The 13,698-nt window shown below is 42.6% G+C and overlaps 1 protein-coding gene across 1 annotated transcript in view; it reads left to right on the top strand.

Annotated features, from left to right (window-relative positions):
- LOC149413424 (retinol-binding protein pinta-like) overlaps window positions 1-13,698 on the top strand; it is a 46,673-nt gene that overhangs the window by 18,632 nt on the left and 14,343 nt on the right. The window contains exon 5 of the mRNA XM_089645001.1: window positions 11,424-11,640. Within this exon, the coding sequence (XP_089501127.1) occupies window positions 11,424-11,640 (217 nt within the window). The remainder of the gene's footprint in view (window positions 1-11,423; window positions 11,641-13,698) is intronic.

The raw sequence follows: 13,698 nt of genomic DNA, 5'->3' as shown, positions 1-13,698 counted from the left end.
CATGATAACCACCAGGTCATCTTTTTTGATAGGTGTGGTCGGATGGTGCCACTTTTGACGGGTGGCCATGCTGGGGAGGTACTCTCGGAGCCATCGCCGCCAAAACATTTTTTTTTTTTTTTTTTTTTTTTAATATTTTTATTTATTTTATAAAATACAGTATAATGTTTAAATTTACATAGTAAGAGCATATTTCAATAAAAATTAACATGTTTACCTTTACAAGAGTCTAAAACTCGTGTGTAAAGGGAAAATAATAAAAACTTAACATACATATGTAAATAGAAGAAAAAAAGAATCATAAAAACATATAAAGTGAAGAGATTTTAGTTTTTTTATACAATAATTTATAAAATAATATAGTGAGATATCATCGTCATTCTAATTCGTTAAATTATTTATTGTAGTGAAGTTAATTTTATTTTTAAATTTATTAAAATCCGGTTCTAATCTCATCTCAGTCGTTAATTTATTAAACCATACCACTCCAGTGTACGTGTAATAGTGTTGTGCAAAACTGGTATGCATTAATGGAGTCCATAAGCGACCCATTGTATTTTGCCTATTGCTCTCGACACGAACCATGGCATGGTGTGACTTCTTATACAGATCTTTATGGATTTGAAGTAGCGTATTTTTCGTATATGTATTTTTTAGTGATGGGACTTGAAAATCTTGGAAAAGTTGTAAGGTTGGGTAGTCTGATGGTTTTTTTATTAAAATTTTTATTAACAGCCTTTGAGTGATTTCCAGCGGTAAAAGTGATGATTTGTAAGCTCCCCCCCACGCAACGATACCATACTGTATTATTGAATGCGCTAGAGCGTAGTAAATATTTTTAAGAATTTTTAAGTTAAGTATATTTCTTAGACTAATAAATATGTAAATGAGTTTTCTTAATCTATTTATGATATTGTTTATGTGAGTTTTCCACTTAAGTTGACTATCTATTATTACACCTAAATATTTAATTTCATTTTTATTTCCTATGGATAAACAGTCATTATTTTGGCAAGTAGATTTTTTTGATGTGCATTTTTTTGAATGTATTTTAATATTTAATGTAATAAAAGGGTTTATTTTGTTTATACTAAAAATTATATAATATGTTTTTTCAATATTTAATGTTAATAAGTTTTTATCAAACCATTCTTTTAACGTATTGATATCATTGTTAGCAATTATTTCAAGTTCATTCAATGAATTCGCTTGAAATATAATTGCAGTATCATCTGCATATGAAATGAGTTTTCCTGTTAATGGTAATTTAAAGATATTATTAACATATAATATGAATAGAAGAGGGCCCAATATGGTGCCTTGTGGTATTCCAAAGTCACTTGTGTTCGGTTCACTGAGAGTGTTATTTATTTTTACATATTGACTTCTAGAGTTCAGGAAACTTTCTATCCACATTTTGGCATTATCTATAATTCCTATTTTGTTAAGCTTGTAGAGTAATTTTTTGTGACTTATGCTGTCGAAGGCTTTCTTTAGGTCTATGAATATTGCAAGAGATTTTTTGCCTTTGTCTAGTGCTTGATGTATTTTTGTTGTTAAATCTATGATTGCGTCCTGTGTGCTTATTTTTTCGCGAAATCCAAATTGTTGGTCACTCAATATATTATTAGTTTCAATAAATTTTAGCAGTTGTTTTTTTGCTACCTTTTCAAAAATTTTTGAGATATTTGATAATACTGATATAGGTCGGTAGTTATTAATTTCTTTAGTATCACCTGATTTAAAAATCGGTGAAATAATAGTTTTTTTGTAAATACATGGAAAGATTCCTTTTTTAAGACTATTATTTATGATATGTGTAATAGGTTTTTTCAAAAAGTTAAGATTTTTTTTCAGAATTTCAACGGTTATCCCATCAAAACCTGGTGCGGACTCAGTTTTTAGGTTTTGTATTATAACAACAGTTTCTTGTTCGGTTATCGTTTCGAATGTTTTTACTGTTTTATTTAATGAAGCTACTGGAATTCCTGATGTGGTGGTATTATCTATGTTGTTAGTTATTTCGTTTGCGAGATTTTTTCCGACATTTGAAAAAAAATTATTGAAAGCATTCGCACATAGTTTTGGGTTATCAGAAACTTGCATCATATTATTGTTAATGTGCAGCTTTAAAATGTCACTTGTCTTTCTTTTTTTATCAATTATTTCATTTATTGTTTTCCAAATTTTTTTACCACTGTTACCTGAATTTAACATCTTTTGTTTGTAGAATTCTTCTTTGGTCATTTTAATTAGTGCCGTTAGTTTATTTCTGTATTTTTTAAAGTGTAAAATAATCGAATTATTTAGTGGGAATTTTTTTGTAAGTTTAAATAATTTTTCTTTTTCTCTAATGGAAACCACTAGACCATGGGTAATCCATGGTTTAATTTTTTTGAATTTTTTTTTATATATTTTTTTGTGTATTTCACAGCTTGAATCTTTTATATGCTTTTGTAAGGTGTCATGAAATTTTAAAAGCACTATTATTTACATCTTCTGTGCAGAGTATAGATTCCCATGTTTCGTGAGACAGTTTTTCATGAAGTATTTGTTGATTTATCGATATTTTAGGCATGTTAGATTTATTACTATTATTAATGTTTTGTTTTTCTATGTTAAGGTTAAGAATACATGTATGATGGTCCGTTATGTTGTTTCTCCATATTATTGTTTGAAAATTATCAATGTAGTTGGAATTACACCATATGTGATCAATACATGATGGTATTTGATTATTAAATTCTCTAGTATATTTATTAATACAGGGTTTAAAATTTAAAGCGGTCATCATGTTAATATAATTGTCCTTTTCAATAGTGTGATTATTTTCAGCAATGTTAATATTAATATCGCCAATTAGAAAATTATTTGTACATTTATTATTTAAAATAATATTATTCAATTCTCCAATAAAAGTGGATATAACAGCAGAGTGTGTCCTGTATATTGATATTATTTGTATAGGTAGTTTATTATTAATGCTCAGTCTTATAATAATACAGTTTGCATTAGTCATATTCGTTTCAGTAAAGAGTACGTCTTTAAATATCGTCTTCGTGTATATAACAATACCACTATTTTTGTTAATATAATGTGAGCTCTGAAAGTAGTTGTAATTGGGGAGAGTTGGGATGATTGAGTTGGTGTTTAAATGTGCTTCAGTCAGTATGATTATGTCAGGATATTTGTTTAATAAATTTAGGTTTACTAGAAAATGATCAAAATTTTTCTTTATAGATCGTATGTTTAGATGCATTACGGTAAATGAATCTGGAGTCGTTTGAAGTATTGTGTTACAGTCATTAGAGTTGTCACAAATTACATTTTTTACGTAAAATTTTTTTTCCAGATGTTGAATAATGTAGTCATCCATTTTTAGTTTTAGCAAAAGGATTAAATAATATATAAGCGTTTGATGCATTTTTGTTCAGTGAAACGAAGGAATATATTTTAAAAATATTATGATATTGGTAATCGTATTGTATATAGTTTTTAAACGGTTGTGAAATGTTTTCTTTAAACACATTTAAAGTTTTGAAGAATTTAAACGATATTATAATTTGTAGTATACAATGAGAGTTTTTCGTAAATGGAAATAAATTGATATGTAAATTATTGGGAATTAATATATAGAATTTCATATAAAGTACTGAAGGTATATTATAGTTTTTATAATACAATCTAACTAGTAAATTAGTTTTATGATATAGTCAGAATTCTATTTTTTCCAAAGCTATTTTAAGCAATATCTGCAAGCTGCTGGCCAATTTGCCATTGGCGGCGAAGGCACACCTCCTCTTCGTTTTTGCCATAAAGGGACAGCTGAGGGCGTTTTCCGGCTGATCCTAACAGGAAGTGATTGGGTGTCAGGGGGCCGTCGTCGCGTGGGTCCATCGATATGTGTGTTAGTGGTCTGTTATTTACCACAAATTCAGCTTCCGCCAGCGCCGTTTGTAGAGTCTCTTCCCTGGGCGCCCTTTCTTTGAGTGTGGCGCTCAGGGCTCGTTTCACGGACCTTACCGGTCTCTCCCACGCTCCTCCCATATGAGGCGTCATTGGCGGTATAAAATGCCAATCGATGTTTTGTGTCGCCAGGGCATCGCGCATTCTTGGGTCCTGGCTCAGAGCAATAATGGCGTCCTTCATCTCAGCGTCAGCTCCGTGAAAATTCGTTCCATTATCAGAATATATGGCTGCGGGTTGCCCCCTTCGGGCGGTCATCCGCTGCAAAGCCATAATGGCGGAGTCTGTAGTTAGGGAGAAGGCTAGTTCCAAATGTATGGCGCGGGTCGAAAGGCAAGTAAAGATTGCTCCGTAGCGCTTCTCCCGGTGTCGGCCTACTGTGACCGCCATGGGGCCGAAGTAATCAAGACCACAGTGCGTGAAGGGGCGCACGTGGTGCATCAGGCGGGGCGGCGGCAGTGCTCCCATCAGGGGTGGAGATGGTTTGCTCCTGCGCATATAGCACGTGGGGCAGGCGTGCATTATTTTTCGACTCGTTGTGCGTAATCGTAACACAAAGAAGTCATTTCTTATGTCGGCCACCGTTTTCTCTGTACTCGGATGGTCTGCCTGCTGGTGGTAGTGACGAATCAAGAGTTGGGTGTATGGATGATCGCCGTCTAAAATGGCAGGTGTCCGGGCCACATCCCCAGTCCCTTGCAAAGCTTGCAGCCGGGTTCCTGTCCGTAGAGTGCCATCTGGTCCCACGAAGGGGTTCAACGAGTTTAGGCGACTGCCAGTGGACAGGGTTTTGCCTAGTCGGATGGCGCGCAAATCTGCGCTGAAGGAATCCTCCTGAGATTTTCGGATCCATCTGTTCTCCGCTGTTCTGATCTCTTCTGCTTGAAGAGAACCCTCTTTCGGTTTGTTGACCCTTATCTGACATCGTCTGATAAAGCGGAGAATCCAGGCAGTGGCACGAAGTAGTCTATGCCAGGAAGAAAATCGCTCCACTACTGGGAGGGCCTCCCCTGTGGTTATCAGGTGTTCGACGTAGTGTGGCTTAACCTTCTAGAGACACATCATCGGGTTTGGTAAACGGGGCGCGCTCCTTTGGCCATGCGCTCTCGGGTCCAGTGAGAAAAACTGGGCCGCTGAACCATTTCCCTTCTGGCGACAAATCGGGGGTGTCTGCGTCTCGTGTGCCGATGTCAGCCGGATTAAGTTTCGTTGGCACCCATCTCCAGTCGGGTATGTTTGTCAGTTCATCTATCTCACCTAGTCTGTTAGCCACGAAGGCAGAGTAGGCTCGTGGGTCAGTGCGCAGCCAGCACAGCACGGTCGCTGAATCTGTCCAGAAACAGACGCGGGATATTAGTGCCTGACTCTCTCTCCGTATGGTGTGAGCTAGTCTTGCTGCGATGAGCCCAGCTTGTAGCTCGAGTCGGGGAATGGAGAGTGGTTTTAGTGGCGCTACCTTGCATTTGCTGGCTACGAATGTCGTCCTCAGGGCCCCGTCTATTTCTTCCGTATAGTAGGCGACAGCGCAGCAGGCCTTTTCTGAAGCATCGCAAAAAATGTGAAGAGTGACGTTGTTTTTCCTCCGGTACAGGCAACATCTCGAGATTGATAAGCTGCTTGTGTTTAACAGGTCCAGCCAGTCTTTCCATCTCTGGGTATGCTCGGGAATGATGGGTTCGTCCCAGCCAACGCTGGAGCGCCATACGGCTTGCAGCAGAATCTTTGACCTGATGGTAATGCACGATACAAAGCCCACTGGGTCGAATATTCTCATCACTACCGACAGCAGTTGTCTCTTGGTAGGTTGTGCGGCTACCTCGGGGGCAATTGTCTCGTCAAACGAGTAGATGAAGTGGTCAGTTGCCGGGTCCCAAACTAGTCCCAGTATGCGTTCTGTCTCCGTCCCTCCACTATTGATTCGTACGGCTGTGCTGGCTCGGTCTGCCGCGGGGATGTCGGCTATGGCTGCAGGGCTATTGGAGGCCCAGTTCGTTAAATGAAAACCCCCTTTCATCAGGACGGCGCTCACACCATGGACGAGTGCTGCAGCCTCTTCGGGCGTATCTACCGCGTCCAGGTAGTCGTCCATGTAAAATTTACTGCGAATCGCCGCTGCAGCGGCTGGGTACTCCTGTTCGTATTCTCCGGCAACCCTGTCCCGTACAAACTGGGCGCTACTCGGCGAGCAAGTGGCACCAAACATCATGGAGGACATCTGGTAGGTATCGGGTTCAGGCTGAGCTGGTGACCTCCAGAGGTAGAGTTGTGATGGTTGATCTTCCGGTCTTATTTTGATCTGTAGGAACATCTCCTTTATATCTGCGGCGATGGCGACGACACCTTCTCTAAAACGCAGCACGTTTCCAAGGAGTGAAGATAGTAGGTCGGGGCCGGTAAGCAGTTGGTCGTTGAGGGAAGTGCCGCGACATCGGCTGGCAGCGTCGAATACTACCCTAAGCTTTCCTGGCTTATTCGGGTTGGTTACCGCAAAATGAGGTAAGTACCATTTTCGGGGAGCGGGTGCTGATGCCTCGTGCTTTGATAGTTTCTTTGCGTAGCCTTTAGTCACCAACTGACACATTTTTTCAGCGTAGGCAGCCGCTAGAACTTTGTCTTTATCCAACTTCCTCTCGAGGGCTTGGAGTCGCTTCAGTGCGCACTGGCGGTTGTCCAGAAGCGTGGCTTGGGGATGACGCCATAGCAAACCGGTCTCCCACTTTCCGGTATTGAGGGGGCGGGTAGTTTCAGTCATCAGGTAGGCAGCTCGTTGGTCACTCGCGTTAATTCTGACCGAGGACGTTATGCCGAGGGAGTCGATGGCAAAGTTTGATTTCACCAACTCCCCTAGGCGGGAATCTGCCGCTGTCTCAACTTGTAGGGCCAATGTGGTGTCTGTGCTGCTACTGCGGGGGGTCGCTCCACCGTGAGCGATCCACCCCAGTGCGGTCCGTGATACTATCCGTGAGGTATCTCAATTTTCGCGCACTTCTCGAGAAACAATTAGGTGGGCATTATCTTGCCCTATTAGCAGCTTTGGTGTGACGTATCCCCCGGACGTCCATTGTTCTGGCAGGTCAAGGTTGGCGATAGTGTTAGCAGTAATGTGGTAGATGTCACTATTGCCTGAGCCTCTTATGATCAGTTTAATACGGCGGGAGAGCGTGTCGGAAGTGCACATACCTTTGGCGCCGTGAATGCGTAGGCCACGGATGGGCCCGGTTGCGCCAATTTGGGTAGCGGTATCGGCGTCAAACAGTGTGACAGTGGAGCCTTCATCAAGGAGCGCAAATACTGACACTTCATCTCCTTGGGATGCGCGCAACACAACCGACACAATTTTCAGCATTACACTCCCCCGATCGTTGCCCTGGCGTCACAAGTGTACGGCACCGGCAGTGCTACCTCGCACGAAATCAGGATCGTGTAGTAGGCGATGGTGCGGAGATTTGCACTCTCCTACGCCGCACCACACTTTTAGTTTACAGTCCCGTGTGTGGTGCCTATCTAGGCATTTTCGGCACAAGTTACCTACACGAACGGTCTCCCAACGGAGGTCAAATGTCTTTTTGGTAAATACCGGGCACTCTCGTATGCTGTGTCGGCCGCCGCACTGTGCACAATTGTCCGCTCTGGATCGCTTCGCTTGTTTGGAGCACTCGCGGTTCTTGTGTTCTCCTCCGCATTGAGCGCACTTCTCGCCCTGGCGTTTGTGCGCGACGCTCGCAGGTACCTGCAAGTGGTTTTCGGTCTTAGGAATGACATCGCTGCTGTTTTGCACGTAGACTGCCTCACTTTTGATGTTTTCTTTGTCGTTAAGCGGTTCGCCGCACTCGGCGAGAACCAACTCTCGGCGCAGTCGGGAACGTAGGGGGTCCCTCAGTCCACTTCTTGGGATTGCAGTGGATAGGCGCTTCACAAAGGTCGCAAATTGGGCGATGGTCGCCAAATCCTCCGCGGGTTGGAATGATACCTCAACGAGCCATTGTAATTGCAGTGTAACGGGTAGTTTAGCAGTCATGTCGTGCAGTAGGGCGGGGTTGGTGAGGTATCCGCCGGTTTTGAGAAGTTGTAACGATCTCACCAAATTTTGTACAGTTCCCGAGAAGTCCTTCAAGTCTTCCCACGACGCGTTGACGGCGAGTGAAGGTAGCCTTTTTGCCTTCTCAAGCATCAGCATGGCGATTGCGTCAGGGCCGCCAAACCGCTGGTCGAGAACCGAGATGATTTCATCGACTTGTGTGGGGTCCATCAGCAACGGATGGACATTCTCCCTGGCCTTGCCTGTTAGGGCACGCTGTAGTCGGATAAGATTTTCGCTCTTTGTCATCTTGCAGGTAGCAGTGGACTGCCTAAACTGAGCCAACCAGGCGGGCCACTCAAGTGGATCTCCGGCGAAGAGGGGGAGGTCCTTTGCAGTGGATTGTCTGGCAATCAGGGCTGAGATTTGTGCGTCGTTCTCTTCTGTGCGGGAGTTTTCCTGTGCACTCTTAGAGCGAAAGGCCTCTTTCATCAGTGCTGCGATCTGGGCCAGATGACTTTCGTCCGTCGTTGGTGGTGGTGGAGACATCGGAGAAAAGCCCCGGTTGGAAAAGGCTGCCTGTTGATGCTCGGTTCCTGGAGGGGGGTAAACTACGCCAGTAGGTACCGTAGGAATTGTATGGAGAGGGTACCCGGTCGCTGGGGGATTCATCGTAGGTAGGTAGCTCGGGGAGGCCGTGCGCTGTGGGATGGTGGGCTCCTGTAGTGGGGCCAGTATCGGGGCATGTATAACTGTTGTGTAAGCCGGGTGTGCGTTTGACGCATACGCTGCGAGCGGTCCAGTGTAGTCGCATGTGTGGCTAGCATTCGTGGCGGGCTGCGCTACGGCTGTTATGCGGGCTTGAGTTGCCGGGCCGTATTCTTGTGTAGGTTGGCGGGCTATTAGTTGAGTTTTCGGGGTGGGCGCCGAAAGTTTGAGGGAGCCAGTGTAGTGAGAGGCCTGGCTAGCTATCAAGGTGGACCGTACCCCAGATAGTGTATGGTGTGTGGGATCAGCATTCAAGGCCGAAACGATCCCTGCGGGCACGGGGGTAGACTGGCTGGCCATCATGTAGTTGTGTGCTGCTGCATATCCGGGACCGACATTCAAGGCCGGGACGGTCGCTGCGGGCACGGGGGTAGACTGGCTGGCCATCGTGTAGTTATGGGCTGCTGCACATCCGGGACCAGCACTCAAGGTCGGGACGGTCGCTGTGGGCACGGGGGTAGACTGGCTGGCCATCATGTAGTTGTGTGCTGCTGCATATCCGGGACCGGCATTCAAGGCCGGGACGGTCGCTGTGGGCACGGGGGTAGACTGGCTCGCCATCATGTAGTTGTGTGCTGCTGCATATCCGGGACCGGCATTCAAGGCCGGGACGGTCGCTGCGGGCACGGGGGTAGACTGGCTCGCCATCATGTAGTTGTGTGCTGCTGCATATCCGGGACCGGCATTCAAGGCCGGGACGGTCGCTGCGGGCACGGGGGTAGACTGGCTCGCCATCATGTAGTTGTGTGCTGCTGCATATCCGGGACCGGCATTCAAGGCCGGGACGGTCGCTGCGGGCACGGGGGTAGACTGGCTCGCCATCATGTAGTTGTGTGCTGCTGCATATCCGGGACCGGCATTCAAGGCCGGGACGGTCGCTGCGGGCACGGGGGTAGACTGGCTGGCCATCGTGTAGTTATGGGCTGCTGCACATCCGGGACCAGCACTCAAGGTCGGGACGGTCGCTGCGGGCACGGGGGTAGACTGGCTGGCCATTATGTAGTTGTGTGCTGCTGCATATCCGGGACCGGCATTCAAGGCCGGGACGGTCGCTGCGGGCACTGGGGTCGACTGGCTGGCTATCGTGTATTGGCTGTCTGGTTGGCGGCTAGGTGCTGCAGCGTTCAGAGCTGCGAACAGGTCGGCTATCTGCTTGGCGTGGCGGGTGTCCTTATCACGCATCTCTCGGCGTAAAGTGCGCAGTGTCTCCGCCGTTGACTCGATTTGCATATCGTCATCCTCATCAGATAAAGTGCAGCCTGAGATGGGGCCCGGGGCGGAGATTGGTCGCTCGATAGAGCCCGAGGCTAGGGGGCTCAAGGCTCGATGAGGGGGTGGTGACTACTGGACTATTTCGACATCGGTTGGTATTCCTGCGGAGCCCAAGGCGCGCCGGCTGGGAGGTCGGCGGGGTGACGGCGTATGTCTGCTTGCGGGGAGGGAGCCTGGCTTCTTGGATACGTTCAGGGCCTTGCGGCCGCTGCGCAGCGATGGCATCTCCACTGGGGAAGAACTGAAGGCGTGATGTGTAGATCCGGCTCGAAGGACCAATTTGTACGGGATCTGTCAACCTGCACAAGAGAAAATAATTAACAAAACTGTAAAATATGACACCGGTACACATTCACCTTTGTCTTTCCGACTCTTGTAATTTGCTAATCTTTGAAAGCGTCTTGAAAAAGACGATATATATGTTCGAATTGTAATTTTGCACTTGAAAACGCCTTGATAAAGGCGGTTGGTTTTTTCTTAGTCGGTAAGTGTAGTCAGCCTTGGGAGAAGAAGTGATGCTCGCCGGTCGCGTTCTGGGGTGACGTCAGCAGAAGAGGTGGGGGGGGGGCAAGATGAAATCAAACACAGCGTATTTGTCCCAGGTAGCGAAGCGGGTCTAGTAGAGCGGACAGCAGGTGTTGACGGTTCCAGGGTCTGAGGCGAAAGAGGCCGGTACAAATGTGAGCGCTCTATTTATAACGCGCTACAAGACCGCGTATCTGGCCCGGTTCGCCCCTTGTCCGTTCTGTGTTTTAGGAACTTATTTTTTCGGCGTGAGTTTTGCCGTGTTATTACACGGACCAAGTTTATCTCAGAAACAAATGAATATTCTATAATATTATGCCTTATCTGCCTCTGTCGCCCTGCCAAAACCACGCTGTTGCAATATTCTTTATTTGGTTAAAATAAGACATTTTCTACAAGATAAGTCGCCAAATCTCTTTAACATTTTCAGAGTTTTGATTATAAGTACATATCTTACATACTAAAAGGTTGTAATTATATGAATATTTATTGGGAAAACATGTGAGCATATGTGTGTAAAACTAATTAGCTGAAATTATCTCCTATTATTACAGAAAAAGACTTGAAAATTTGTATTTTTTACAAATTTCTTGGATACACGTGGCCCGCTGAGCGGGTTTTGTGCTTAGCCAATCAGCGGCTGCGTAGCCAGAGTAAGATGGTTGCTTGAGTTGAAGCGAGACAACCGCCTTTTGGGTCCGAGCGATAAAATTTCCCGTTACCCGGCAGGGCAAGTTTTTTAAACATTAGTTTCCTCTCTGTAGGGCAGGTTTATCAACCCTAGTCTTTAAACGAAAAATGTTATGGATTTTTTTATGTCTGGCACGTTTGATACAAATATGATAGAATTTTGGAATTATTTGTCGTATTTCAGCAATGCTACGGTGCCCATATCCGCGGATTCCACCTATTAAACCTCCCCCCATACGCCGAGTTCCTGGTGACCGCTATGAAGTCCGGACTCAAGAAGAAAGTATCAGATAGGGTATTTATACACAAGTCCATGGAGGACCTGTTCAAAGTGGTCCCTAGGGAATACATCCCTAAGGACATGGGCGGAGACTTTCCTAGGACTTCCAGAGAGATTTCAGGTAAAGTGAATATATATTTTTTATTATGTACCAACACATTATATACTCAGATTTTCACTTTATCGCGCGTCGTGGCAAAAATTACATCAAATTTCTTTTGAAAATTATGAATAACCATGTAGAATTTATTCTTTTCCAACAATTAAAACCATTAGCAATCAGCGTCTACTAAGAAATCTTAAAACTTTCTATATTTCTTTCCAAATAACCAACTTATCCCTCTCCCAACCTCTTGCGGAATATTTCAACTATGTAACATCCATCATCCCTTAAAACTGTACAGATAGTGTCTTTTATCCACTATACCTACTCTTTAATCAATCGCTTTCAACAGATAACTTCCCACACACATAAGAAAAAGCTTTCTTACTTCAATACTTAAAAGCGGCAATAAGTCTTTTGTTGAAAATTACAGACCAATACGCATATAATCGTCAATACTGAAAGTTTTCGAAAAGTTAATTCTTCAAGAAATATGTTCCTGTGTAAAATTTAACAGTTCATCTCTACAACATGGTTTTTTCTCTGACCGATCTACTTCAACTAACCTTACACTGTATGAAAACGTCAACTCAAGTGACCTTAAAAATAGACAAAAAGCTGTCTCGATCTATATAGAATTTAGTAAACCGTTTGATATTGCCATAAAATTCCTAAAATAAATACATTGTCAAAACTAGAAATAAGTGGTATATTACTATGCTGGATTCAGAATTATTTATCAAAACGTATATAAACTGTTTGTATCAAAGATCATTTGTCTTACGAATTTGAAGCTAAAGCTTGAGCGGCGTGCCTCAGGGTTCGCACCTTGGTCCAATACTTTTTATACAATGATGTCACTTCCATATTCTCGGATGTCAACATATTATTATTTACTGATGACATGAAAACATATAAAATCATTTAAAATATCTATGACTTTTTGACCCTACCATCGAAAATTATAAAATTCGCGGAGTGGTGTAGCATTAACAAATTCACGCTTGGTATTTAAAAATGTCAATTAATCATTTTTTTCAGAATAAAAAAACCCTGTCTGAGATTAGATTAAGTTATAAAATGAATAACCATAGCCTATAATAATAACCTAAAATATAATACCTCGGAATAACCTTTAATACTAAATTGACATTTACTAATAAAGAAATGAAATTGTTAGGCTTCATTCTAAGAATATCTTAAGATTAAAAAAATATCCATACATTGAAAATACTTTGTGCAACTCTTGATAGAAGCCATTTAGAATACAACATCTCTATATGGAACCCTTCATAAAAAATCATACAGTTTTCATTGAGAGAATCCAACGAAAATTTATGAGAACAATAAATGTTAAATTAGTATTTACCACAATAATTATGATTCTCTATTACAAACAATGCGACTCGTTAAAATCGTTAAAAGATAAACGAATACTGATATTAATTAAACAATAACTGGTTTGACTCCCCTGAATTAGTTTCATTGATAAATCGCCTTGTACCTTGTAGACCAACTCTAATCATTTCACCTTATTATTGTAATAATACTGCCACTAACGCAGAAAAAAATTCAATAACATTTCGCTTGCGTAGATTACCACATAACACATACTTATTATACAAAAGATGCAAAATCTTTTTTTGTCTGCAAGTATCAATAGATAAGTAATTAATCATATTATATTCACTTACTGTATTTTTATAACGGTGTTCATTAAATTATCGTAACCTTTTGTTATTTGGAAATCATCAGTAAATAATATTGTTGGTTTATACATACGCAATTTACTTAACCGAGAAACCAATTATAGAACTCTATATTTTACTACTTCGTTATGTATTAAACAATAATATGGTATTTAAAATTACGACAAGAGTTACCTCGTAATAATATAAATATGTTCTTTGGTTTATTTGGGATATGAACATTATTTAAAAGAGATTTTAAAGTTGTTTTAGTTTCAATTGAAGATATCAAAATCAGAGAGAATGTTATTATGTTATGTAATCTTATAAGACAAGCACTTTTAATCGAATTTGTTTACAGTATTTTTCATTAAAAATAATGATGCAC

This window comes from Hesperophylax consimilis, chromosome 22 (assembly GCF_061612785.1).
Source record: "Hesperophylax consimilis isolate HC1 chromosome 22, BYU_Hcon_1.0, whole genome shotgun sequence".
NCBI lineage: Eukaryota > Metazoa > Arthropoda > Insecta > Trichoptera > Limnephilidae > Hesperophylax > Hesperophylax consimilis.
The sequence above is the reverse complement of the archived record's forward strand: the minus strand, read 5'-3'. Positions and strand labels throughout refer to the sequence as shown.